The sequence below is a fragment of the Andrographis paniculata genome, unplaced genomic scaffold (assembly GCF_009805555.1).
Source record: "Andrographis paniculata isolate CXL003 unplaced genomic scaffold, ASM980555v1 Contig17END, whole genome shotgun sequence".
Taxonomy (NCBI): Eukaryota; Viridiplantae; Streptophyta; class Magnoliopsida; order Lamiales; family Acanthaceae; genus Andrographis; species Andrographis paniculata.
This window is the reverse complement of record NW_026137457.1, coordinates 408,310-434,216: the sequence shown is the minus strand read 5'-3', so window position 1 is coordinate 434,216 and position 25,907 is coordinate 408,310. Positions and strand designations below refer to the sequence as shown.

General features: G+C 39.4%; 5 protein-coding genes across 8 annotated transcripts; 4 read left to right on the top strand and 1 right to left on the bottom strand.

Moving 5' to 3' along the window:
• Positions 1 to 873: 873 nt before the first annotated feature.
• LOC127263841 (uncharacterized) lies at positions 874 to 4,306 on the top strand. 2 transcript variants are annotated; one of them, XM_051293104.1, is made up of 5 exons: positions 874 to 993; positions 1,559 to 1,672; positions 1,903 to 2,079; positions 2,434 to 2,532; positions 3,243 to 4,298. In XM_051293104.1, exons 2-5 carry the CDS (start codon positions 1,610 to 1,612, stop codon positions 3,486 to 3,488), a joined length of 585 nt encoding a protein of 194 aa, XP_051149061.1. In that variant the 5' UTR covers positions 874 to 993; positions 1,559 to 1,609; the 3' UTR covers positions 3,489 to 4,298. The 2 variants fall into 2 exon arrangements, with proteins under 2 accessions (XP_051149061.1, XP_051149051.1); XM_051293094.1 differs by having other exon boundaries at positions 884 to 993; positions 1,594 to 1,672; positions 3,243 to 4,306.
• Positions 4,307 to 7,058: 2,752 nt separating this feature from the next.
• On the top strand, positions 7,059 to 8,645 carry LOC127263851 (uncharacterized). The gene is made up of 2 exons (XM_051293117.1): positions 7,059 to 7,183; positions 7,254 to 8,645. The coding sequence occupies exon 2, from the start codon at positions 7,380 to 7,382 to the stop codon at positions 7,878 to 7,880; it is 501 nt and encodes a 166-aa protein (XP_051149074.1). The 5' UTR covers positions 7,059 to 7,183; positions 7,254 to 7,379; the 3' UTR covers positions 7,881 to 8,645.
• Positions 8,646 to 13,735: 5,090 nt separating this feature from the next.
• On the top strand, positions 13,736 to 16,059 carry LOC127264727 (membrane steroid-binding protein 2-like). Its single transcript, XM_051294230.1, has 2 exons — positions 13,736 to 14,134; positions 15,532 to 16,059. The coding sequence occupies exons 1-2, from the start codon at positions 13,842 to 13,844 to the stop codon at positions 15,824 to 15,826; spliced, it is 588 nt and encodes a 195-aa protein (XP_051150187.1). The 5' UTR covers positions 13,736 to 13,841; the 3' UTR covers positions 15,827 to 16,059.
• Positions 16,060 to 16,786: 727 nt separating this feature from the next.
• Positions 16,787 to 21,523, bottom strand: LOC127264712 (probable ADP-ribosylation factor GTPase-activating protein AGD14). Of its 3 annotated transcripts, none has more exons than XM_051294214.1 (13): positions 21,231 to 21,523; positions 20,743 to 20,804; positions 20,075 to 20,162; positions 19,935 to 19,996; positions 19,759 to 19,855; positions 19,245 to 19,661; positions 18,358 to 19,020; positions 18,155 to 18,262; positions 18,008 to 18,082; positions 17,825 to 17,911; positions 17,368 to 17,530; positions 17,219 to 17,276; positions 16,787 to 17,129 (listed from the first exon to the last, which is right to left on the bottom strand). In XM_051294214.1, the coding sequence occupies exons 1-13, from the start codon at positions 21,324 to 21,326 to the stop codon at positions 17,072 to 17,074; spliced, it is 2,034 nt and encodes a 677-aa protein (XP_051150171.1). In that variant the 5' UTR covers positions 21,327 to 21,523; the 3' UTR covers positions 16,787 to 17,071. The 3 variants fall into 3 exon arrangements, with proteins under 3 accessions (XP_051150171.1, XP_051150175.1, XP_051150180.1); XM_051294218.1 differs by having other exon boundaries at positions 17,219 to 17,264; XM_051294223.1 differs by having other exon boundaries at positions 17,368 to 17,518.
• Positions 21,524 to 22,159: 636 nt separating this feature from the next.
• Positions 22,160 to 25,904, top strand: LOC127264864 (uncharacterized). Its single transcript, XM_051294418.1, has 6 exons — positions 22,160 to 22,558; positions 24,453 to 24,965; positions 25,151 to 25,287; positions 25,394 to 25,470; positions 25,550 to 25,656; positions 25,754 to 25,904. The coding sequence occupies exons 1-3, from the start codon at positions 22,250 to 22,252 to the stop codon at positions 25,253 to 25,255; spliced, it is 927 nt and encodes a 308-aa protein (XP_051150375.1). The 5' UTR covers positions 22,160 to 22,249; the 3' UTR covers positions 25,256 to 25,287; positions 25,394 to 25,470; positions 25,550 to 25,656; positions 25,754 to 25,904.
• Positions 25,905 to 25,907: the final 3 nt, after the last annotated feature.

Sequence of the window (25,907 nt, the reverse complement as noted above, 5' to 3'; positions counted from 1 at the left end):
ATTTTGTGGCGCTGATTTGCTATCGAAGACCATCCAACGGCTGTCGTTTGATGGCTCGGGGCGATCGACGGTGAAGATTGTCCCGTGTTCAAGGGTCAAGATTGAATATTGAATAAAGCAAGTAATTAATGCGTAATTGTAGCTATTAATATTAATTAATGAAATGTTTTGTGTAAATTTTATTGCATGGTTTCTTATTAATTTTTATAAATCGAAATTAATTTAAAAAATTAAAGTTCAGTTCGGACTAATATTGTGAGAGCAAGTGTGTGTTTATTTTTTTTATTTTAACTTAAAAATACTTCATCCTTCCCAAAAAAAAAAAAGAGATGTGTTATTGGTGTTGGCACAAGAATTAAAAGAATAATAATATTTAATTAAAAGTGGGTATAAAGTTAAATGTAAAAGACTAAAATGTTTTTATTTTTTGAAAAATTTTAAAAAAAATGTTAGAGTAATAATTAATGATAGTTTAAAAAAGTAGGAATAATTTTGTTATAAAATCATGATCACATTTACTAGATAAAAAAACAAGACAATTGTTTTAGAACGAACGAAATTGAAAAAAATAAGATAATACGTGATTTTGGACAAATTAAAATAATAAGATAAATATATTAATTGCTGGCGTAGTAGATGTAAAAAAAACAAAACAAAACAAAAAAACATTATGGGCCGAAAGTTGTTAATAAGATAATGAGTGGGCAGATTCATAATTTAGGAAATATTTGGAGTGAAAGTGAAATTAAAGCAAAAACACGCTGATTCGCTGACATCCGTGTGCCTAACCGCCACTCCAGCGTAACTGAATCAATATAGGAATCAGCAATATATATATATTTATATATAATAGGATTAGCAAAATTACCTTTCCTTCTTTCTTCATTGTTCTTCATTTTGAGGTAACATTCCACGGTTTTGGTACGGTGATCTCTCCCGCGGAGGTTTCTGATATCTTGTTCGGGTGCAAGCTGTTTTAATTTTGATGTCGAGGTACGTGTATTGATAATAAGTTTTTACGCGATTTGGATGCTTTTGTCTGTCTCGTAGTTATAAATGGGTGGATTTTGAGGTAATCTCGCTAGCTGGGTAGACACTCGCTATATGCTGTTGTTGGTGGTGATTGGAAGAATGTTGTTGTGATTCGCAATATGTTGAACCACGGAATAATCTGTTATAGGCTTGGATCTTCAATTAATGGTGAAGTATATGACTCAGGATGCGTTTTAGTTGGTTAGTTGTTCGAATGATGATGCGTTTACGCTGATATTTTACTTTCTTTAGCTTTGTTTTAGCAGTAGTTCTTGTTAGAGAGATTATTCGATGCTTGGTGAATGTTGATAGGATAATGAAGATTTTCCATCTTGGAAACCTTATTAACAAATTGTTGATAGGATACTGAAGATTTTCATCAGGTTTTTACCAGTTTAGAATTGTTGAGTTTCATATGTAGTTGCAAGTTGCAGCTGATTCCTGATTCAAACAAGCTGAATATGCCTAAGTTTTTATGCATAATACATATATGTGTGTGTGTGTATATATATATATATATATGCAGGATTTTGATGATTTAGTTACCCACAATCTATACAGAGTAGGGGCAAAAAAAATGTCAGTTGATAAAGCTAGTGGTTCCGGAAAGACTGTCCCAAATGAAAAAGGAAAAGCAAAGGTTTGGTTACATTTTCCATATCTTGCATAATGTTTATAATTGTTGAATTTTGATTTTTGATAAAGGAATCAAATGTGTGTGTGTATATATATATAAGCTACTGATTATAAAATTATTGAATCCGGTGCTCGATCATTTGAACTTTAAAAAAAAAAAAAAAAGCATCATCAAAACATATGCATATGCTTCAAGATTTTGGCATCGATTTGGTGTGTTCATCATGAATTCAGATAGAGGAGGTTAGAAAGCTTATCGGCTCTGCCGCAAGTAACTTCCAACGTGAATGTTCGGACGAATCCATAATTATGTATCTTAGAGCAAAGAATTGGAATGCTAAAAGAGCAGCCAAAATGCTGAAAGAGACCTTGAAGTGGCGAATGGAGTTCAAACCAGATAAGATCAGATGGGTAAGCCATTATACCATTCTTCCAAAATTCTTTTCAATGGAGTTCTTACCAGATGGGAATTTTTGTCAAATTTAACATCATTATAGTTATCGAATTAAAAGTTTATTCTGTGTTGATATGGAATGAATTGATGTAGCAGCAACTTTAATACAAGCATTTCTATTTAGAACATGATTAAGAGAGGAAAGTAATTCAATGGGAATGTTTGTTTAGCCATTTGATGCCATGTTTCATTTCAATAAGGTTTAGATAATTTAAGTTTGCTGTCACAGCCTATGATCCTTGAAAAGAATTGTTCTTTTTGTGCCAAATAAAATAAAAAGTGATAGTTGTAAAGCCTTGTTTATGCCTTAGGATGATGTCGCTCAAGAAGCTGCAACAGGGAAGCTTTACAGAGCCAATTATGTCGACAAACACGGAAGGACTGTGATCATCATGAGACCCGGACAACAGGTAAAGAAATAAATTCATTTCATAAATAAATACAACTGTCAAAATTGGTCGAATACGTCATATTGGCCCCTGCCTCACTTTAAAGGAGGGTTGGGTCGAGTCGAGTTTAACTTAAAATACGTCGTATAGGCCAACTGCGCTTTGTCCTACTAAAATTTACCAAATAGTAGTTGTGGGTTTTGATTAAGCATGTCAACTTATCTTGATAGTTCTAATTTTAAATTTTATCGTCTAAAGAAGTTTGAAATTTTGCATGGAGGATCCTTAGCCCCTTTAGGGTGTATTTCTTTTACCAAAAAATCGCAATTTTCTTTGAACTATACATTTTTCGAAAATAATACATATTTTCCTCACATAAAATATTTCATCATATATTATTTTAATACAAAATCTAAACCATAATTTTTTAAACTAAATCATCCTCACATTCATGATGTATGCATTATGTGTGTATGTATACCAATACATATAAACTTTTGTATGTATAAACACATAGTGTGGGAGTGTGCGGAAATTCTATGTTTTAGCTATATATATGATTTAAATTCATTAAACCATGTATAAAATTATAAAAATAGAATAGAATTATTTTTATTAGAACTATCAAAATGAATTGAATCAACTAGATTGGCGTATTCTCCTTGTGATTCGCTCAGCCAAAACCCGACAAAATGTGGGTTGTGGATTAATATAATTTGCCTATGGATCAGCACCCGAGTTCTGTCAAGGATCAAATCAAATGCTTGGTGTATTGCTTGGAGAATGCCATAGAAAATCTACAAAACGATCAAGAGCAGATGGTGTGGTTAATCGACTTCGAAAATTGGAACATGGCTTGCATATCCGTCAAGATAACTCGCGAAACAGCTCGAATATTGCAGGATCATTACCCCGAGAGGCTTGGCGTCGCAATCCTTTATAATCCTCCTGTTGATGTAATTTTTCAACAAAAATAAAGTAAAATTCAAAGATATAGAAAATATCCTTAAACTTGATTAATTAGTGCCTGAGATTAGGAATCTCTAAACACTGTACGGTACATAAAATAAACTGGAAAATAAAATACTGAAATTTAAAGTGGTGATCCCCAAATCTGACTTTGCTTTGTTGAAGTTGATTGAAGATGCCTTGCCAAATGATGATCCAAATCCTTAAATATTCCCTGGGAAACCGTACTGAAAACCGTCACCCGAACGGTTACAACGTCTCCTTCTCAACCGTCTTCCAACCTTTCTCATGCTGACACGTGTCCCCAGCAGACCAAAATTCCCTATATTTCACTCCTTGAGCCGACCACAGACCTTCCGCTCTTTTGGCCCGACTTCGTCCTTCGTCCGACCTACTTCTTCGCCCGACCCCACTTGGGCCGACCTCCATATCAACCGCCCCCTGTCTTTGATCAAAGGCCTCCGCGTTTGTCCGACTCCGCCTTCTATCCGACCTACAGTTTACCCGACCTGCGGATATCCCATCTCGACGACTTTCCGTCTCGAGGACCTCCCGACTTGAAAACCTTCCGACCCATCGTCTTTCCGTCTTGCGGACCTCCCGACCTGAAGACCTTCCGACTTGAGGTCTTTCCGTCTTGCGGACCTCCCGACCTGAAGACCTTCCGACTTGAGGTCTTTCCATCTTGAGGGCCTCCCGACCTGAAGACCTTCTGACCTGAGGTCTTTCCGTCCTGAGGACCTACCGTCCTGAGGTCCTTCCGTCCTGAGGACCTACCGACCTGAGAACCTTCCGTCCTGAGGTCTTTCCGTCCTGAGGACCTACCGACTTGAAAACCTTCCGACCTGTATTTTCCTTAGAAATAAATAAATTTATTTTCCTTGATTTCCTCACGGTGTCCTTCAGCCAGTTCAATCAACCCTATTGCCAGGCCCACTCTTCTTTTTACCTTGGGCTTTTAACCTAATTCTAAATTTCGTACGTAACAACTTGCCCGCCGCCAAGGGACTTTCAAACGCCATTTAACAATCAATGTTTGGAAGTTCATAAAGCACTACCTTCTTGAAAAACTCCCTTAGCAACTACACCAGTTACTGCAATACTCCTGGTTAACTTCCTTCTTCGCAATACAAGCCTGTGTGAATCACAATCCCAAAACATTCTAACTATGGCGAATCAATACATTCCTGCCCTTCCTTTCGACGGAACCCTTCCAGAAGGTCCATTTTCAGCCTCGAAAGTACTAACTCCGACGATCCGTCCATATTGCACTACTCCTGAAGATTCAAATCGGATGAGGGAAGTTCTGGAATCTCGCAACTCCTTGGCTATCAACAATCCCAACTACCAAGCAGTTCGCATCCGAGACAGCATCAAGACCCATCTCACAGACCCAAAAGATCTGTATCGTGCTTGGTATCGACGAGTAGCAGAACACTTCCAGACCCAATGGCGATCCCAAAAGATCGACCAAGCAATACTACTGTCCACCATGCCTATCAACCTGCATGAGAAGGTGCTGTTGGCCATGTCCGCCTTCTGGAATGCGGAAAATGGGACTTTCCTTTTGCCATCGGCCCCCTTTGGCCCAACTCTTATGGACGTGGCCATGATCGCACATCTCCCAGTCGTGGGTGAAGACCCTGTAATGGGAGCCCTAGATGGGCAGGAGCCATCAGAAGACCATCCGGGATGGTCTTTACAATGTGTGAAGGAATGGGGTTGGACAAAGTTCGCAACCGACCAGCAAGGGGCTCCAGGGACCCCTGTAACCGACCGGGAGCATACTGCCTTTATTCTGTTCTGGCTTTGTAGGTACGTCATTGTTTCCCCTTCCAAAAGTGTTCTTCCTTCTCACCTCGACCTGGCCATTCATATTGCGTCAGGTCGGTTCTTCTCCCTTGGTACTCTATTTTTAGCCAATCTGTTTGAAGGACTCACCAAGGTTAGCCTTCGTTTAACAGATAACGATAATAGGAAATTAGACACTGCCGCGTCGGGTCCTTTTTGGTTTTTAGAACTTTGGTTCCGTCTTTACTTCCCCAACGCGTTTAACTTAGGATCTCCGCCCACTATGCCAACATCTGAAAAACATTTAGGATTAGTCCTCAACCGACTCTGCTCAGGACGCAATAAACTCCAATCTTCCGATCCAATAATAACCGCCATTTTAACAGATACCCGCAGTAACTCTCGATTTTCTATGTATAAAAAGTATGCGGGTTATGCTCCCGACCATTTTTGGCCCTTTCCAGTACCAAACCCGCTTCCGACTCCTGAGCCTTGTCCTCATCCCACCTATCCTTTTGCCTGGGACGTCGCCCTCAAACCCAGGTCTCTTTTTAGTAGCAAGAAACTTGATAAAAAAGGGCAGAAAACTTTTTACACTTTTAACTATGAACCTCAATTCATGGCGCGCCAGTTCGGCTGTTGCCAAGGTATCCCTGGACCCGTCGCGTGTCCCCAAATAATTTTTCAAAGTCCCGACCGACGAGTCCTTCCTAATTCAATCCCTTCTTATATCTCCCAGCTCACCACGTATATAATTTCCAATTCTTATATTCCTTTCCGTTCCAACCCTGAGATTGTAGATACTTTCAATGAATGGTGGTCGGTTATATGGTCCCTGATATCCCCTGATGAGGGTCGGTTGCTGAACATACTCCTCCCCCCCCAAGGATTGGTTCTAGGGGCGGCGAGACATACTATCACCCAACAACAAACAACCGCCCCGGGAATCGGATCTGGTGGTCCCACGCGCAAAAGAAAAACTTCCCAGCTGCAAACACCCCCGACCTCGGGGACCGACCAGCAAACACTAGCAGACCTTGGAATAAATAGGACGTCAGCAAGGACCCGACCCCGAATTGGTAATGTTTCTTAACACCGTGAACCAATTCACTATATCGTAACTTTGATTTTACTCATTTCATTCACCAGAACCGACCTTGGTGACACCGACCATGCAACCGACGCCAGCACCAACCGACCATTCAATCGGGCCTTTGGTCCAGACCAATTTGCCAATGAGCAGTCGGGCGGAGGACCCGACGCGGAGGCAAACTCTTCCTCCCGTACCGAGGAGTGGTCGGGCCAGGCCCCCGACCAGGAGACAATCTTTACCAGCAATGCCTATAGAACCAGTAAGTTCCTTTATCAGCAAGACTTAGGATTCGGACGATCAACCTTAATATATTTAACAACAAACATCTTCATGATTTTTCCACAGACACCTTCACCCATCCCATCAGCAGCAGGGGTTTCTTCTGACAGCGAGGGGACTGCTTCCCAGATGGGTCGGCCGCCATACATGGCATCAGACTCAGCTATGTCAAAGGAAGAACCAGCCGCCCTCGCCGAAGCTGACCCTCAAAACGACATCCCTGATGCTGCTGATCCCGAAATCGAAGGTGCCCCAGAGATCCTGGCTGCAGTGATTCTAGATGTAGCCGTCCAACCTGCAGCGGCGCTCCCTCTAGCCATCGAATGGCAGGCAGAAGAACCACCTGTGGCAGCCCAACCTGCCATAACGTTTCTTTCGAAAAACACTAACTGTTTCAAATACTACTTTCCATAGGGACCCAGGTCGGCACCTCAGCGACCATTCGCAGCAGCCGACGAGTCGGCTGCTGTTATACCAGCTGTCTGCCCAACTCGACCGACCTCATTGCTGCCCCCCTCACTGACAGCAGTCCGCCCAGAGGTACCACATATTTTCTCCGAACAAATTTGCAACTCCCTTGGAATATTTATTGACATTGTAGGACTTGCAGGGGCCTTCGGACTTAGCTGTCCTATCGACTGTTCCGGTTCCAGCGGAGGCCCAGACTGTGTTCACTGAGGCCATTAACCGTCCCCTGTCCGAATTAAGGTCCGACTTATTGGACAAGCTCATTCAGATGGTTGGTGGCCTTCTTTTTTACACTCCAACGGAATCACCAGCCGTCTCCATTCTGCATCGGCTGATGGAAAGACTTACAGAGCTCAAGACTGAAGTGCTAGTCATTGGACTCCTGTCAGCCGAAACCCCCCAGCCCGACTTCGATCAAACAACGCTGGAGAATTCTTTGGCTAAGACCCGAGAATCTCTTCAGCAGACTACTGGAAGGCTGGGTGGTCTCCTTAGCACGAAAGCTCAAGTTGATGAAGCTATTCAGAAAAAGGAGGCAGAATTACGGGAGCTGAGGAAAGAACAGTCTACCCTGGATAAGCAAATTACCAATGAACAGCGTCTGCTTGAGAAGTATACCAAAAATGAGGCTGAATTGGATCAAGAGCTGAAAACCCAAGCCCGATCCCAATTCATCATAAGATATCAGACGGCTGCCAATACCAGAAGGCTATCCAGGGATGAAATCAAATGGACCCATATAAAAACTGCCCTAGGGGCATTGTTGTAATATTTTCCCCTCTGTAACCACGTTTGACTTAGTAATCCATTTTTTCTTTCGTCTCACAAAACAAGGATCACCTTTCAATTTCCAACTTTGTAGGAATAGAAACAAACTCCTTCTTTAAAAGAACATTGTTTCTCACATTTTAAGAAACACATTCCAAGGCATATTTTGAAAATCACAACACTTAAAGTGTTAACAAACATGGCGAATGACCGACCTTATGTTCCATCAAACAATTGGCAGGGTGTTCTTCAACCCTTCTTTGTGGGTAATCACCCTATTGGAGGCCATGCAGAAGACTTGTTACATATACTCAAGCAACTAGACTTCAAATTCCGATTCTCCCAACGAGGAAGAAGAACCATTCATCGCGTCATCCGCCTGATGGAAAAAATCATTGAGGGGTATGAACCTCTTCGTGACATCCTTAGCCGCATTCCTGATCTCCATCACCACATGGAAATGATAGAAAATCACGCAGCAACTATACTTCCAGATCTTGGTTGGGATAACATCTTTTCCAACCAACGAAAAGTCTTCTCAAGATTACGGACCATTGTTGATCGTGAACATCAAGCCATAACAGACATGCAAGCACGTACCCATCAAGATTTAGATGAAATGCAAAGCCAATGGGAAAGGTACCGACCAGATTTGGAAGATCTTATTGAAGAAGAACCAGAGCTAATATCCACTCACTGGGATGAAAAGTCTGATTCAGAGGCAGAAAATTTCTCACAACTACACGATGACTAACAGAAATGAACCTTTCCGTAGGTTCGAACCCCACAAATGGGTTCTGAATAATATTTTGTTTCAGGCAGTCTTGTTATCTGAAAAGGCAGGATAATACCTCTTCAGATATTTAACATTAATACAATCATGTACTCTTCTACCTTCATGATTTACAATAATGAACGCGCCATTTCCAATATCTTTTTGAACAATGTATGGTCCTTCCCAGAACATTAACTGTTGGTGCAAGGTTGATGGCACACATTGAGAGGCATGAATCCAATCTCGTCCCAGCAAAAGAGAGTATGTAGTATCTGCGTCCACAATAAAGAAAACAGTGGAAATTTTCTTTGGTCCGACCTCAATGGTGGCAACCATCATACCTTCAGGCTTGGTCGGCTGCCCTGTAAAACTTGTCATTTCGAATTCCACAGGGGACAGATCATGAATTCCTTTCCCTAGCTTCTTGAGAGTCTTCAATGGCATAACATTAAAGACTGCTCCATTATCCACGAAAACCTTTGTGATTGGTTTCCCACAAATGTGAGCATTAACATACAGAGGTTTCAAATGGGAGTTCGCACCCTCTGGAATAGGAGGAAACACAATTGAAGGTGCTTCCGACTGAGGCTCAGAATCTGTAATCTTTGCCCACTCTGTTTCCTCTAATTCGTCATCTGCCAAGAATGCCCATAAAGGTTTGTCCATAGTATCATCTACCAGACTCGCCCACGTCGGTTCATCACTCATCTGGTTAATCTCTGTCATTCGACAAGGGATTCGTGGTCCCAGACGAGATTTAACAGATCTTGAATTTTCCTCTGTAGGTACCACTTCTTCCTTCGTCTTATTTCGAGATTGAACCGTCAAGGATTCAATACGGAATTCTTCAAGAGATGGATTGATGTTGATCCGTTCACAATATTGGCATCTAAAACCTTTAATTATTTCATCTGCCATTCCTTTACCTTTCCCCTGTCCCGACGAACTTCTTTTGGTATAGTCGGAAGCTCCTAATCCGTCCTTCGGTTGCTTTCCTGACCAGACCCGACTGGACCGAATTATTGGAGACTGAATGGCCGCTCCCTGCTCGTCGGTCGTTTGTTCTGTAAAGACTCTAATGGACTGATCTCCTGTCAAGTGGTCGGCTGCATTTTGTTCGTCGGTTCTTTGTTGTACTGCAGGAACTCGTTTCCCATACTTTGCAGCATACCTGCGTTTGGCATTGCGAATCTGTGTACGATTCATACCTGGGAAACGAGGATCTATATCAACGGGTAAAGGTTTTTTATTTCGAGCCCAATCGTTCCCGACTGAACCCGTTTTTCTGGTCGGGTGGTCTCGCACTAAAACCTTTTCCTTCACCTCCACATTAAAAGAACCGTCTGGACGGTCCCATTTTTCAGCGACTGCCCTTTCAACAACTTTGAGTCGTTCTTCCGGTCGGCTGCTGTTTGGCTGATTCCCTTTCTTTGTTCCGGGACTTGCCTGAGTTTGCTCCCCTGTTTGTCCACTATTGACCGAACTTTTCCTTGTTTCCGAACTTGGTTGGATGTCAACCATTGCAGTTGTTACTTTCGGAAACGGTTGCTGGTCTACACCTAGAGTGATGTATTTGAGCCGACCTGTCTTGATGGCCTTTTGAATTTCCTTCCTGAAATGAGTACACTGACTTGTATTGTGTGTGAAAGAATTATGCCATTTACAATATGGTCTCCCCTTGATTTCTTCTTTAGTGGCCAATCTTTGCCCCTTTGGAATACGGATCTGCCCATCAGTCAATAAGATATCAAAGATTTCATCAACTTTCGAACTGTCAAAAGTCGGTTGCTCCTTTCCTTCAGATCCTGGTACTGGCTTCAATTTAGGGCAGACATAAGGTTTTCCAGAAAGGATTTCGGCTGCCATCTCTTCTGACTAATTAAAATCAAAGTCACATGTTTCTGTTCCCATACTCGCCATATGTTGGCCTCTATTACGCCTGTTATGCTGATCTTCCTCTCTGAACAAAGACTCTAAACGTCCTGCCTTGGATGTAAGACTTGCCAAATCCTCAACATCTAGGGCAGTGAGTGCCTTTCTTAAGCGAGTATGCATATTCCGGACCACTAAATTGGTCACCTCTTTTTCACTGATTACCGTAGGACATCGTCCCTTCATCAATCGCACCCTTTCGATAAACTGTGAAGCAGTTTCTTCTGGATACTGTCTCAATTCAAGTAAATCAGTTAAAGAAACAACTGGTAAAGGATTGAAGAATCTAGCGTGAAATGCCATCTCCAGTCCTTCCCATGTCTGAATTTGTCCAGGAGGTAGACTTACAAACCATGAAAACGCCGTTCTGGTAAGAGACAAACCAAACAGCTGTAACTTATAAAAAGGGTTATTGCCAACTTCTCCTAATTGTGCTGTGAAACGACCAACATGTTCTATGGTGGAAGATCCGTCCTCCCCTGAGAATGCATGAAAGTCGGGTGGTCGAAAATTCCTTGGGAGAGGGTGTTCATGAATGATCCTTTCTGGGAAAGGTCTTTGATATGCAGGGCGGTTAGCCATCTGAGGAGTTAATCCATACTGATCCCTTAATATATGTGCAATCTCATCAGGATCTACATGAAAGCGTTGATGATCAGGAACCTGGAACGGATCCTGCACAGGAATATGAATCGGATCATGTATATATCCTTCAGGCCTGTCCTCCCTTGTATTGTTCGGCTGCGAATTGGTAACCCTTGGTCCCAGTGGAACATTGTTGGGAAAAGTCAAAGGAGTTTTTCCCCGATCCATTCGGTTGGGATTTGTGGCACTTGGGAATGTACTGTCCACGAATGATGGCCCCGCGAAATTTGCCTGTTGTCTGGATGGTGATACTCCTGGTGGAGTTTGAGTGGGTTGAAGACTAACCCTTGACAGTGCTTGATCTATCATGTTCTGCATCAGACTCTGTTGCTCACGCAACATGTTCGTTTGTTGCTCACGCAACATATTCTGCATAACCAAAGTATGCTGGTTGTTCATTTGTTGAACATAAGACCACCAATCAGTTGGTGGTTGTGGGATTTCCCCGGCATTTGGCACAATAGGTGGTGGAACGGATTCTCCCACCGGTGCCGAAGATGATTGCGGTTGTGAACCTGCCATAACCCTTCCGATGATTCGGCCGGATCTAAGACGTATGAAATTATCGCCGGAATTGGAATGAGCAATTTTGTCTTGCTCCCACTGTGGTCGCCAATTTGTTGATGTAATTTTTCAACAAAAATAAAGTAAAATTCAAAGATATAGAAAATATCCTTAAACTTGATTAATTAGTGCCTGAGATTAGGAATCTCTAAACACTGTACGGTACATAAAATAAACTGGAAAATAAAATACTGAAATTTAAAGTGGTGATCCCCAAATCTGACTTTGCTTTGTTGAAGTTGATTGAAGATGCCTTGCCAAATGATGATCCAAATCCTTAAATATTCCCTGGGAAACCGTACTGAAAACCGTCACCCGAACGGTTACAACGTCTCCTTCTCAACCGTCTTCCAACCTTTCTCATGCTGACACGTGTCCCCAGCAGACCAAAATTCCCTATATTTCACTCCTTGAGCCGACCACAGACCTTCCGCTCTTTTGGCCCGACTTCGTCCTTCGTCCGACCTACTTCTTCGCCCGACCCCACTTGGGCCGACCTCCATATCAACCGCCCCCTGTCTTTGATCAAAGGCCTCCGCGTTTGTCCGACTCCGCCTTCTATCCGACCTACAGTTTACCCGACCTGCGGATATCCCATCTCGACGACTTTCCGTCTCGAGGACCTCCCGACTTGAAAACCTTCCGGCCCATCGTCTTTCCGTCTTGCGGACCTCCCGACCTGAAGACCTTCCGACTTGAGGTCTTTCCGTCTTGCGGACCTCCCGACCTGAAGACCTTCCGACTTGAGGTCTTTCCATCTTGAGGGCCTCCCGACCTGAAGACCTTCCGACCTGAGGTCTTTCCGTCCTGAGGACCTACCGTCCTGAGGTCCTTCCGTCCTGAGGACCTACCGACCTGAGAACCTTCCGTCCTGAGGTCTTTCCGTCCTGAGGACCTACCGACTTGAAAACCTTCCGACCTGTATTTTCCTTAGAAATAAATAAATTTATTTTCCTTGATTTCCTCACGGTGTCCTTCAGCCAGTTCAATCAACCCTATTGCCAGGCCCACTCTTCTTTTTACCTTGGGCTTTTAACCTAATTCTAAATTTCGTACGTAACACCTCCCAAAGTTTTTGAATCATTTTGGTTGGTACGTTTCCTCAATACTTTTGAAGCATCGACGTATATTTTCGCCAGAGATTCAATCCTAAACTTTTCTTTCTTCATATTGAAGTTGGTGAAGCCTTTTCTCGAGCCAAAAACGTTCAAGAAGGTAAATTTCGTATACTCAAATCAGCCTCATACGATTAAAATAATGGAAGCTCTATTCGACATGGACAAACTGGAAACTATATTTGGCGGGAAAGGCGAGGAAAGCTTCGACTTTGAAGCGTATGCAAGTCGCATGAAGGATGAAGATAACCGAAAATTTGATAGCAAAGACTCGAGCAAAGGCAACCAACAAGACTCCAACTTGTTTGCATCAGACATAGACTCTGAAGTCTCTGAAGTCGGCTCTTCACATCACTGTGAACAATATGTGGACTTGGAAAGTCCGGAAAAGATAGAACCTTAGCCAAATGATACAAAAAATGAATGCCAAAGAAAATTCGAGATATGCTCAACGGCGAATTCGACTCTGCTCGATAAAAACTCGATCTAATTCAAAGTATTATTTTTATTATTTTTATGTCTCACTTAAAAGTATCTTAGAGAGAATAATTAATACTCCTTTGGTCACAATTTAAGGTATTATTTTTTTTTTTGTAAGATAATATTTTCGTAATTTTCGTTTATCCAAATATCTATTTCCTATTTTACTTAAACTACAAATTTATACATAAAATTAAATATATATATATATATATATCAAAATCTTATAAAGGGAGTACCATTTTTTTTTAATGGCAGCCAATTAGTCAGTCCGCAAGAATCACGCCTCATGGTATTGCTGCTCTTTTTTTAAAAAAAATGTTATATTCTGTAACCAAACAGTACCTTAGTAGCGGAGGGTTTAAATGGTAGTTTCTATCCATCAGCTTCACCAACGAATCCTTTTACCAAACCCTAATTTTCATCGCCAATCCATTGGGAGGAGGCTTCCATGGCGATCTGGGAGACGGTAACACATTCGATCGACGCCTACACCGGTTTGTCGCCGGCGGCGTTCTTCACGATACTGGCGCTCATGTTTGTCACCTACAAGGTGGTCTGCGGCATGTTTGTTGCTGCCGATGACTACGCCGCCGTCAAGAGAGGCTACGAGATTGCCATCCGCGAGCCGGTGCAGCTAGGCGACGTAACTGAGGAGGAGCTGAAGGCGTACGATGGCTCCGACTCGAACAAGCCCTTGCTCATGGCGATCAAAGGACAGATCTATGATGTATCCCGTTCCAGGTTCGTCAGTTAGCTCCGATTGAAATTTTGGTTGTGATATGGCTTTAGCGCGTCCAATTCAGATCCGCTAACGAAAATTCCCCTTCCTCTGTGTGTCTGCAATTTTTTCTGTCAATTGTTGGAGAAATGATAGAAGAATTCATCATGAAAGTGATTAGTACTTTGCTTAATTCAACTGAATAGTCAGTAATAGATACGTATAACATCTCATATCGAGTTCTAGTTAAAGTTAGTGCTTATGTTGTTTGTAACATGAATATGATCGACTTAATGAATTGATTCGGTTGGAGAAGTTAATACATAGAATCAGCATTTGGCATTGAAACCAGCTAGAATTCATTGTGGATGATAATTGATAAGAAAGAGAAATCGAGCTAAACAGTGTGAATTTTTTATTTTTTATTTCCAAAACAGAGAATTTTGCTCGACTTTTGATTATGATAATGAAAGCAGAAATTGCTATAATTGCCTTACTAGAATCTCAAAATGGGAATCATTGGTGAAAACTTAAATGAGAAAAAGGAAATGTTCATAAGCAGACTATCGGGATCAACATGCCTTGTCTATTTTTTTCTGCTTTTAATGTGTTTTCTTGATTTGAATATGCTATTCTCAATCCTTGGGTGGGTATCAGCTGTTGTTTTGTGCTAAGGATTGTTGTTTAACCTTTTTTTTCATTTATTTTCTGCTTTTAATGTGTTTTCTTGATTTGAAATTGCTATTCTCAATCCTTGGGTGGTTATCTGCTGTTGTTTTGTGCTAAAGATTGTTGTTTGGCCTTTTTTTTATTTATTTTCTTGCATTTAATTTTCGAATAATAGTTTTTTAACTGTTCTGTGCATTGTTCTGATTCTAATCATGCACTAAGGGATTGATGCACATGAAATTGTGCCTTTGAGGATTGTGGAGAAATGGGATTCAATATAGTGGTTATATGTGTTGCTATATATAAAGTGATGAAACACTTGCAACCACTACAGCTATGTTTTGGATTAGTTTTAGATTTGAATTTTTTGGAATAGAAAATAATAGTAGTTAAATGTGCTGTCTTATATAGAGCCTGTGTTGAAATAATGTTTGGAAAAGGCTTTTTGCCGTAGATTGCTTAAAGTTTAGCTGTTCAGAATGATATGATTATGAAAAGGTGTTGAAAACACAAATGAACAAAGCCTACATGTTATCTACCCCATTATGCCTAATTATAAATGTATGTAATACTCCTTCCGTCCACGAGATATAGTGTTGAAGGGTATAAATTAAAGTATGTGTAAGAGTTTTTTGTTATTAATGGAAAGAAAATATATATATATATATATGGCGAACAGATGGAGTATTGATTTACTATGTAGCAAAAATATAAGGAGAATGACAAGTAGTTCGATTTGATGTTATCCCAGGATGTTCTACGGACCCGGTGGACCGTACGCTATGTTTGCTGGAAGGGATGCAAGCCGAGCTCTGGCCCTCATGTCTTTCGACCCAAAAGACCTCACGGGGAATGTTGAAGGTCTAAGTGCTTCCGAGTTGGAAGCTTTGCAAGAATGGGAATATAAGTTCATGGAGAAATACGTCAAGGTTGGTCAACTAGTTTCAAGAAATATCTCAGAGTCGAAACAAAATGAGATCGAGGGGGAAGCAGCAACCGAGTTCAAAAATGAGGAAAAATCCACCGGAGGAAATGAGGCGCAGTAGGACACATCTGTGACAAGGTACAATCGCAATGTCTCTCGGATTTTGACCATTATATAGTCTGTTTAGTCATGTATAGAAACAAAAATGACACAAACTTGAATAACTTGCGATCATTTAGTTAGCCGGGGGATTTGAATTCGAAAATTTAACTTATAATCTGTATGTATTGTGAGAAGCATTTGTGGTCACTGAAGTTCAGTTTATAGCTATGCTATCTATGGTTCTTTTCTTTATTTATTTGCATCAGCAGTTACATTTTTTTTTCTAAATGTAGGTATAAATATTACCTCTGTCCACTGGTTTATACTAGGGAAAATTTGACCTGACCTGATAACCCGACTTGAACCTGACTCGAAATAATTGGGTATAGGTTGAGATTTTTGACCCAATTAATAATTGGGTCAAATTAGTTTAACCCATATAATTAAATAGGTCATGTTTAGGTCCAAATTTTCAACCAAAAATAATCTGTCTAACCTATTTAATTAATATTACTTTAAATTTAAATATATTTTTTAAATTTTACTAATTCAATTCAAATATTCATGGCCAACTTATAAAAATAAAACAAAATAAAATTTAAGCTAAAATTTGACTCTTGAAATCGATTTTAATGATATAAATCAATAGTTTTTGCTTTAATATGTATATATATTATGCATTTGAAAATTTTGTTAGTAGAAATTGAAATTTTAAATTTAAATTTAAAAAATTTAGACTTAAACAGGTTATAGAAAAAGGTCGGGTTAAGATTGCATATATCAACTCATTTAATTGAATAGGTCAAGTTCAGATCAAAAGTTTTCTAATCCGTCTATAGCCGACCCGAACTCGACCTGATTTGTTTGCGAGCTCTAGTTTATACTAATAAAACAGTAAGGGGTGGCTTGGTGACCGCAACATCAAACTTGTGACACCTCCGGCCGTTCAGAAATACAAAATGAATAAACTCAATAATGATAATAGAAAAATGGCAATATTACACATGCAATTCAATTATTAAGATGAGATTTGTTTCCGCTTCACTCATGAAAACTGCAAAATACGACATATAGAAAACAAATTATACATACACAATAAAACCTCCTCCGTATCCAACAGCACAGCAGAGCCCCAAATAGTCTACAAATGTGAAAAAACCAGCACAATTTTGCCGACTTTACCTCTAAAGAACCATTGCCGCAATCGAGCACGGCTTGCTGATATACTCATAAACCAGTCGATAGACACAGGATATATCGAACATCATGCAAAAGGATTTCTGCTAATTGATGATGCAACAGGCCCTTGCCCATGCATATTTCTGCCAAAAGGCCGTAATGTTTGTATGAGATGAAATAATGTATTTTCATAAAGAATCGCAGTTTGCATAGTAAAGAAACTGAAACTTACGGTATCTGGGCATATGGTGCTTGTCCGGCCATAAATCCCAACGACCCTGAAGAATAAATTAAAGCATCGATGATAAGGTGTGTAATACAAGAACTATGGAATGTTTTGATAATATAATATGTATGTAATAATAGGATGGCGAAAAGTACCCGTGGTTGAATCAAAAGAAACTCCACCAGGAACAGAGGTATAGAGTGGGATTGAAGTTTCAGGAAACCACGATTCGTGTACTCCGATATGGGAAGCAGCCGGGATTTGGCCAGTCGGTAAAGCACCTTGCAAAGAGCTCACATTCCAAACCTGAGAATTGAACTGAAAGCATTTCACCGTTTTCTCGCCTCCATAAAAGAGTTTTCGAGCAGGAGAGAAAAAAAAAAGAAAAGAAGAATTCCAATATCCTCTGTAAAAGATTTAACTTCATGTGTTTATCTCTAGATTTAGATCTGTAGTAAACTTATTTAATGATAACTGATAAATTATGGAGGTGCTATTGGTTAAACCCGATCACTTCTCTAAATAATCTGTAGTATCATACTCGGGAATGCTCAAAATTGTATATAGCTAGAAGAAATATGAACTCCATGTATTTACTAGATACGTACGTACCTTATTGCCCGAGTCTACGTCAGAATCAAAGGGAATGTCAAATGGATTGGACGGCTTTAGGGCCGTTGCAAATGGATAGGTATCAGCCTGCACACAGAATTGTCATTGAATAAAAAAAACTTAGTAGATTGTCCGGAAAATCGAAGAGACCCTGAGATTGTGTGAGTCTTTATAAGTTTTTACCACTGCTGATGCTACGGGAAAATCATTTGGTCCGGTCTCATTTGTGGTTCTTAAGTAGTTGTCGCTACCCTTCGCCTGCACGAAAGGATATCAGATAATCTATTCATGAAAACACCTTTTACCTGATTCACAGCTGATAGTAGCAACCTGGTGTGCGCCGAAACCAAGGTATTTATTTGTTTCGGGTTGTTCATTATTCTGCGCAAAATTTTGGATGAAGCGTTCGCCGGTGGAATTGCCAAATGCGCTCCATAGCTGTAGAAAATTTAAGCAAAGTTACATTTCCAGAAGTTCAAAATAGTTCAAAGGAAAATGATATAAAAAAATCCCAGTAAAGACGAATAAATTACCTCAGTGTGATTAACAGCAGCTTCTACATTCTGTAGGCAATCATGTCCAAAAGCATTCGTCATTGTTGGGGCCGAAGATTCGCGCTCGGAGGAATTTTGATGCAAACTCGTAGTAAAAGTAAATGGGTTCATCTTCGCCAAAATATCTTCATCAGAAGATGGCAATGGGGGAGGGGCAGATTTGTCAGTACCCATAGGCATCGGATTCTTCGGTATATCAAATGTTGCCCATCCTCCAGTATCTGGTGCTACGACATCAGAAGCGTTTTCGTTAAAAGAAGCAGAAGGTTGTTGCTGAGATAGAGCGGCGAACAAATCTAATGGTGGCTGAGATATTTGCGATGGCTTTTGCTCAGTGAATGAAGAAATCGAAGAAACCGGAGGCTGCAGCTCTATATTAACAGACTGAGCTAACAATTCGGATGGCAGCTGAGAATTACTACCGGTTTGAGGTGCAATATCGGCATTTTGTGAAAAAGGTGTACTGAAGAGGTCCAAACCATCAAATGTTGGGGATGTGGATGATTGCGGCAGTGAAGGAAGGGATACCGATTTTTCCAGGTGGATTTTATCAGGATTGGAGCCAACTTCAGGCAGGGGGTGCTCTGTAGATTTGAAAGACGTGGAATTGCCGGATTCGAAGCTTCCTGTAGACATAGTTCGCTGCACACAAGAATATCGAATTTAGAAGTCAGTGAATGAGCATTTTTAACTTACTTGCATGAAGATTAGTATACAATGTATCAATTTTAAGCTACCAATGTAACATGATGAGCTTTCAAAACATTCGAGCGTTTCTCATAGGCCATTTTTGAATGAATTATACCTAAAAACTCACAGTTTGATATCTTCATAATATACAGACAATGGGATGGGAGAAATCTCACCTGTGGATGCAATATTGTTCCTCTATTTGCACCTGAAATATGTGTCATTGTCTGAAGCTGTGGAACTTCTTCGGAGGTATTTCTTGAGTTCTCACTAGAAGGACTTCCAAAGTCTCCCCGAGAGACCGGAGATAACACATCAGATCTGAAAGGAGTACCTCCACCAGAAGCAGAATAATCGGACGCCCTGGGATGCGATCCCTCATTTGCAAACCCATCGTCGCTTAAATGAGTAGGACTTAAGAAACTAGCAAGCTTTCCTTCATAAAGGCCTCGATCTGAACCAGGCTTTCTAGTAAGTACCGGTGCATGTTTCCCATATTGGCGTTCTTCGTACTGAAAATCATATGGTGGACTTTGAGAGTAAGAATGGTACGAGCTAGCTCTCCTCATTTCGTCTTCATGGCTTCGTAAGCTCTATCAAAAGTAGTTCATGATCAAGTTAGTCCACAAGAAAACTTTAAACCATCTCAAATTCATTAACTTTTTGGATCTTCCAGTCCAGCAATACAACCTGCGGGTCTCTTGGAGGCCTATCAGACGATGTCTCCTTGGAATACACTTTATCCACATATACACTCTTTATGAACTCTCGAACTTTTTCAACATTGCTGCAACACAAAACAAATTAACACTTCAATCTTTAAGGAAAACCAATTGTATCATCTAATCAAGGTTTATAACTTCAACCTATTGTCCGGAACTCTGTTCCTTTGGGGGTCCCAGCCCTTCAAAAATAGCTCTCTTGCACGCTACAAGCGTTACGCCTTGTTAATATCATGGAAACTCATTTATTCATGTGTTAAAACAAACAAGGAGTTTCCATTTACCTGATTACCCCCTTTCTGAAGAGCATCCACCTCTTGAAAAGTAAATTTAGCCATGGAAACGGACTTGACACGATGTGTAAACTCACGGCTTTAACACAACACAAACACATTTTGTAAATACACAATGACTAAAAAAAGAAGAGAACTAAGAAAAAATCAAGATATAAAAAGAGATCTATCTCCTACTAATGACAATATTAATAACATCCTAGACAACAATTGGTTGTCAAAATGCAATAATCGAGTTATCCAGAAAGCAATTGTAATCTTAATTAAGTGCAAGATCTATCACACAATTAGACATTAAAGATTTAGCTAACCATCCTTTCAGCTGCTGCTTTAGTTACCTACCTAGTCACAAGTTTTCTGATGCACTTATGAGGTAAGCATAATTTTAAATTGATACATCCAACTTCTTGAATTAGATAGCATCTTAAAGTCCCTCCAGAATGAAGACTCCAAAAGTAGATAATCTCAGAAATATTTGTTTTCCTAGCATTTAATATTCCAAAGGTTCCTTATCAAAAAATCAATATTCGGATATTGCAAAACACCTTAACTCATTACTAAAAATGACTCTTTATATGAACATTGCTTCGAAATAACAGAATCTACGGCACAGTAAAGAACAAAAATTAAACACATCCAAAAGAAACGCAAACACTCACTGTATTCCACTGCATGTAGTGCAAATAAACGTCCAAAAATTTGTGCAGACATACTGCGGCCCCTGCATCCAAAAGTAAAAAAAAAAAAAAAAAAAAAGAAAAAAGAAAATCTATAATATGCAAAAAAGTAAAAATAAACAACAATCCAATTCCTGCAGACGATGAAAAATAAAATAAAATAAAATGCATCAAAGATGAATCTAAATCATATGCTCAAACTTACTTCAATTTTCTAACAATATCAATAGTTCAATACTCAGAGGTATAGTTTCTAAGATTCAGAACAACAAACTAATTGCACAATACAAACGATAGGAAATGAAAACACTATTGAAGCCAAAATATCAAAGAGCAACTTCAACATACACTACTGCACCCACCGAGAACACTAGTTTGTGTACAAAAGAGTCAATAGATTTGGCAAGAAGGCAACAAAAATTCAAAATCGAAAACGGTATAAATTAGCGAGGGGGAAACACCAATTTTACCAAGCTGTTGCAGTTAATGCATCTTCGATTGGGAGGGAGCTTCAGAAGACCCCTAATAATCTTCTCGTTTCGTTCTTCTTCTCTTTTGCTACTCATTGCTGCACAAATTCAACAACTCTGCCACAACTCAGCATACCATAACATCAAAAGGCGAAAACCGGAATCAATACTCCGAAATGAATCTGGAAGCTTAGAGCGAGAGTGGATTACGCTCCACAGTTGACGTAACGCAACTTCGAATCAGCTCTGTCTCTCCCTCTCCGCTCGCTCCTTTCAATTATGTGAATCATGACGTGGTTCTGTCATTATTGCTGCAGGGAAAATGCTACCGCCAGGATGGCACTTTGTCTGCTGCGCTTCGATGTGTTGTACATTATTATTTAATTGTTGTACGTTAACTGGAAGGATGAATTTTGTACTGTCGGTAGTACTTTTGGTTAAATTCGATGCAGTCCTTGAAGTTTTGTATTATTTCATATTTACCCCCATGGTTTTTTAAAATTTTAAATCTGTATGACAGCCAATATTTTGTTTATTATTATTAGTTCATTAATTTTAGTGATGCCAACGGGTTCGGAGTATATTTGAGTCCGGATTCAAATTCGATCCACTTATTTTAAATTTAATTAATTTATTTATTATAATATTTTTAGATAAAAATACATAAATTTTAATATATACGGATAACTTCGAATTTAATTTTTAAAAATTACAAAAAAAAATATTTGAAGTATGTGAATCTATCGAAATTATAAAATATATTTCAGGTAGGATCCGATAGCCGTATTCGGGTCGGATCTCTCGAGTCCGCCAAACCTGAACCTGACGATACGTCCCATTGTTAACCCTAATTAATTTAAGATTGCACAGAGGAATTTTAAAATTATGAGTTATTAATTTTAATTAATATGATTAATAATTGTGGATATTCGAGACGATTCGAATACGACAGAGCCCCAAATTCGATTCGTGACACATTCTGCTCCTACCGCCGGTTATCCTCTTCTCCGCTCTCTCCGATGGCTACGACGGTGTTCCGAACGCCGCCTTCTGTCGGTGCACCGGCGGCGTATCTATGCAGTGACGTTGGAGGTTTTTATAGTCGGAAACTCCCTCGCGGAGGTTGCTTTGAATGCGATAGATTGTCAGTATTGCGGTGTCGTGTTTACGGTGATCGTTGCTGGAGGAGCGTTATCAAAATGTCGACCCGGCCGGCTCCGAAATTCTTTACCTTTGCTGCTGATGGAGAAGCTATGGAGACCAAAGATGAAACGCTAGTGAAGGTTCGGGTTGAAGGATCGGAGACCGAATCCGAACCTGAATTTGAGGTAATTTTATCTCTAACTGCAATTGACGAGTCTTTTTGGTTGTTGTTAGTATTATTTTATTCGTGAAGTTGAATCATTTTATCCGCTGAGCTACTTCATTTGACTGCTGAATTTCTTGCAGAAAGTTTGGTTGTTTGAGGACAGCAAATTAATTATTAGTTGCTTCTTATTTAATATCTATCGCTTTTTAATGGCGTGAGCAGCTTGTGATTGCGTGCACGAATGTGAGCTGATGAACTATTGTCAAGTTTTGGAAGTAGAATGTGACAGTGGTTCGGAATACTCTTTGTTTCCTGTAGATTTATGGTGAACTGATGAATCTGCTCTTGCTTTACTTAGGCAAGACTCTTTGTTTCATTTAGAACTAACATATTTTTATTATATATATATATATATATAATTATATACATTTCATGTGCGTATACAGAAGATAATAATGATGGAAAAACATGTCCACTGACTTGATCCTCAACTTCAAAATGTCTACCAATGTTTTTCTTGAAAAATAAATAAATGATCTCTTGATCAGTGGTGCTGTTGGATGAACTATTTTCTGTATATTTATTGATTTGATTTATATACACAAGTGACTTATTTACAACATTATATCCCGATTATATTGTGTAAATTAACACAGCTTGCATATATTGATTGTATTTTCTTGCTCCGTATACAAATTTTACATTGCAATATTGGGGGTTGGAGCTCTAATAATGATGATTATATGCAAACTGTGTTCTTACTTTTTGCCTCATATAATTGTTAATGCTATGGGGGGAAAATCATGTATAGGTGGTGAGAACAATGTTAGTACTTTGCTAACATACAGAAAACTGGAGCTATTGATGGATGTGTGGAGTTGAATTTTTCAATTAATGATCCAAAGTTGGCTTGATTTTTACTGGGCTAGAGCTCAATAAGCCTTCTATATAAAATTTTGAGCTGACTTTGAACCTAGTGTATGTCTTAGGCGGCGGTTAGGGTTATATAGAATATTACTAAGTTAGCATATTAACTTGAAACAATTAGCAAATCGTCACAAGACAAATAGTATATATTGTGTTATATAATGTACTATATATTATATTAATATTTGTTACTTTTTTATAGACATTTTTTGTTTGGATCAAACTCTATTGGGTTGAAATCAAAATATATTTTGTTAAAATTAGGAAATATTTTGCTACATTAATTATAGAATGTGCTATATATTATATCAATATTTGTTATTTTCTTTATAGACATTTGTTAATTGGGTACGTTGATTTGACCCAATCAGCATAGTAACAGACCGGTATGGCTAAACCCTATTGAGGGCCATGAAATGTTGCATTTGTCCGTGCTTCGCTTGAAGTTACTGCACTGAATGACGAATACCATAATTTTCTCTTGTCATCTGAAGTGTTAGACATAGAATGGTGTTTTCCTACATTTGTAGATGCTGGTGGTTTGTCTATGACGAATGCTCCTATATATATATAGGTATGGCTAAACCCTATTGAGGGCCATGAAATGTTGCATTTGTCTGTGCTTCGCTTGAAGTTACTGCACTGAATGACGAATACCATAATTTTCTCTTGTCATCTGAAGTGTTAGACATAGAATGGTGTTTTCCTACATTTGTAGATGCTGGTGGTTTGTCTATGACGAATGCTCCTATATATATATATATATATATATATTGATTACTGCAACTATGTAAGATGCATTTAACAAGCTGGTAACCAAACATATAATACAATCGTTAGTTTCATTTATTCACATTATAGTTGTACTCAATATAGCAGTTATTGCTAGTGAAAATGGTAACGAACAGAGTTTGTTAATATATTTTCTAGCAAGAAATAACATTACTCTTTTCTTCACGACTAAAAATCTTTATTTTTATCAACAGTGGAACATTGATGAAGCAGTTGAGGTGGATGCTTCTAGTGAGAGTGATGATACAGTTGTAGACGAGAATACTTCTTCAACTATAGCTTATTTAAATTTATTGAAAGAGGCTTTAGCAAGTAAAGATGAGGCAAAAGTCACTGAAGTAGAATCCCTTCTTAAATCCCTTGAGGATGAAAAAATTGATCTTGAGAAGAGACGGATTGCGCTATCTGAGGAGTTGTCGTATGCAAAAGTTCTGGTTATTAGAATCAGTTCCGAGTTTGATAGCTTCCGAAAGAGAATGGAAAGGGAGCAGCTTTCTGTAGTTTCAAATGCAGGGGGCGAAGTTGTGGAAACTTTGCTGCCCATTTTGGATAGTTTCGAGCGAGTTAAAGCCGAGATCAAAGTGCAAACTGAAGGAGAGGAGAAAATCAATAACAGTTATCTTAGTATAAACAAGCAATTTGTGGAAATCCTTGCATCCCTCAACGATGTTCCTGTCGAGACAGAGGAGAAACCATATGATCCGACGGTAAGTTCCTTGTGTCTATATAATCTTTTATGGATACTTTACCATCTCCTGCCAGCATTAATTTTGATATAAATGTCGATTTCTCAAATTAAATTAAATTAAATTTCTTCAAGTACATCAAGGTTTCTTTAGTTGCGTAATCCTTATCAATAGCCTGTCAAAGTCAGATCATTCCCTCGATGCAGGGAGGCGTCCGATTTGGCTCAGGATTCAGTCAAGCAATCAACAAACTTGTTGAGAAGTTGCATAAAGTTTGTTCGCATGCTATGAAGACATGGATACGCATTTAATCAAACTAATCTGGTCGATTCAAGCATACACAGTGAGTTAATTTAGCTGTGAACCCAATGTCTTGCGTCATATAAATTATTTCTATATTTACGCTAATACCCGAGCATGTATCTTGTGCAATCTTCAAATTTATGCAGGCAGAAATCTCCTTCTTCTGGAACGATCATCTTATAGTGTGTAGGAAAGTCGAACCTATCAACCAATCCAGTTCAAGGCAAGTAATTGAACCCGAACCCTCTATTTAATCTTATTCCGAAAGTTTTTTCTCACATTAATGTCTTTTTTTGACAAAGCTTACACGAAGAGAAGTGATCCAACTCAATGAAAAGCTCCCACGACCGTAAGTTAACTAAACCAGTGGACCAAATGAGAGAAAGTTTTCGGAAGCAAACAAAATAAAGTAAGTCTGTCTAACACAAACACCTCTTTACGAGCGAAATTTATTTATTCATCTTGATCCGATAGGGTATATCTATTCGCTACTTCTCTTCTTGCAGGACAAGTCCACGACTTTAAAACATTCAATGAAGCAGTATTTTTTACCGCGATCACATTGAACGAAGGATTGATTCCCTATAACATTAGAACATCTCGATATATTTATTCGATTCTCTTGCATTATTAAACTTTGCTAATGAATTCTAGGACATC

Bases quoted from the DNA above. Each gene is read 5' to 3' on its own strand.
- LOC127263841 (XM_051293094.1), top strand. The intron at 1,673-1,902 runs GTTTGGTTACAT...TCATGAATTCAG, and splicing joins ATGAAAAAGGAAAAGCAAAG to ATAGAGGAGGTTAGAAAGCT. The intron at 2,533-3,242 runs GTAAAGAAATAA...CCTATGGATCAG, and splicing joins TCATGAGACCCGGACAACAG to CACCCGAGTTCTGTCAAGGA.
- LOC127263851 (XM_051293117.1), top strand. From the start codon at position 7,380: ATGGTTGGTGGCCTTCTTTTTTACACTCCAACGGAATCACCAGCCGTC.
- LOC127264727 (XM_051294230.1), top strand. From the start codon at position 13,842: ATGGCGATCTGGGAGACGGTAACACATTCGATCGACGCCTACACCGGT. The intron at 14,135-15,531 runs GTTCGTCAGTTA...ATGTTATCCCAG, and splicing joins TATGATGTATCCCGTTCCAG to GATGTTCTACGGACCCGGTG.
- LOC127264712 (XM_051294214.1), bottom strand. From the start codon at position 21,326: ATGAGTAGCAAAAGAGAAGAAGAACGAAACGAGAAGATTATTAGGGGT. The intron at 19,856-19,934 runs GTTGAAGTTATA...TTTGTGTTGCAG, and splicing joins AACAGAGTTCCGGACAATAG to CAATGTTGAAAAAGTTCGAG. The intron at 19,021-19,244 runs GTGAGATTTCTC...TCTTGTGTGCAG, and splicing joins GAACAATATTGCATCCACAG to CGAACTATGTCTACAGGAAG.
- LOC127264864 (XM_051294418.1), top strand. From the start codon at position 22,250: ATGGCTACGACGGTGTTCCGAACGCCGCCTTCTGTCGGTGCACCGGCG. The intron at 22,559-24,452 runs GTAATTTTATCT...TTTTATCAACAG, and splicing joins AATCCGAACCTGAATTTGAG to TGGAACATTGATGAAGCAGT. The intron at 24,966-25,150 runs GTAAGTTCCTTG...CCCTCGATGCAG, and splicing joins AGAAACCATATGATCCGACG to GGAGGCGTCCGATTTGGCTC.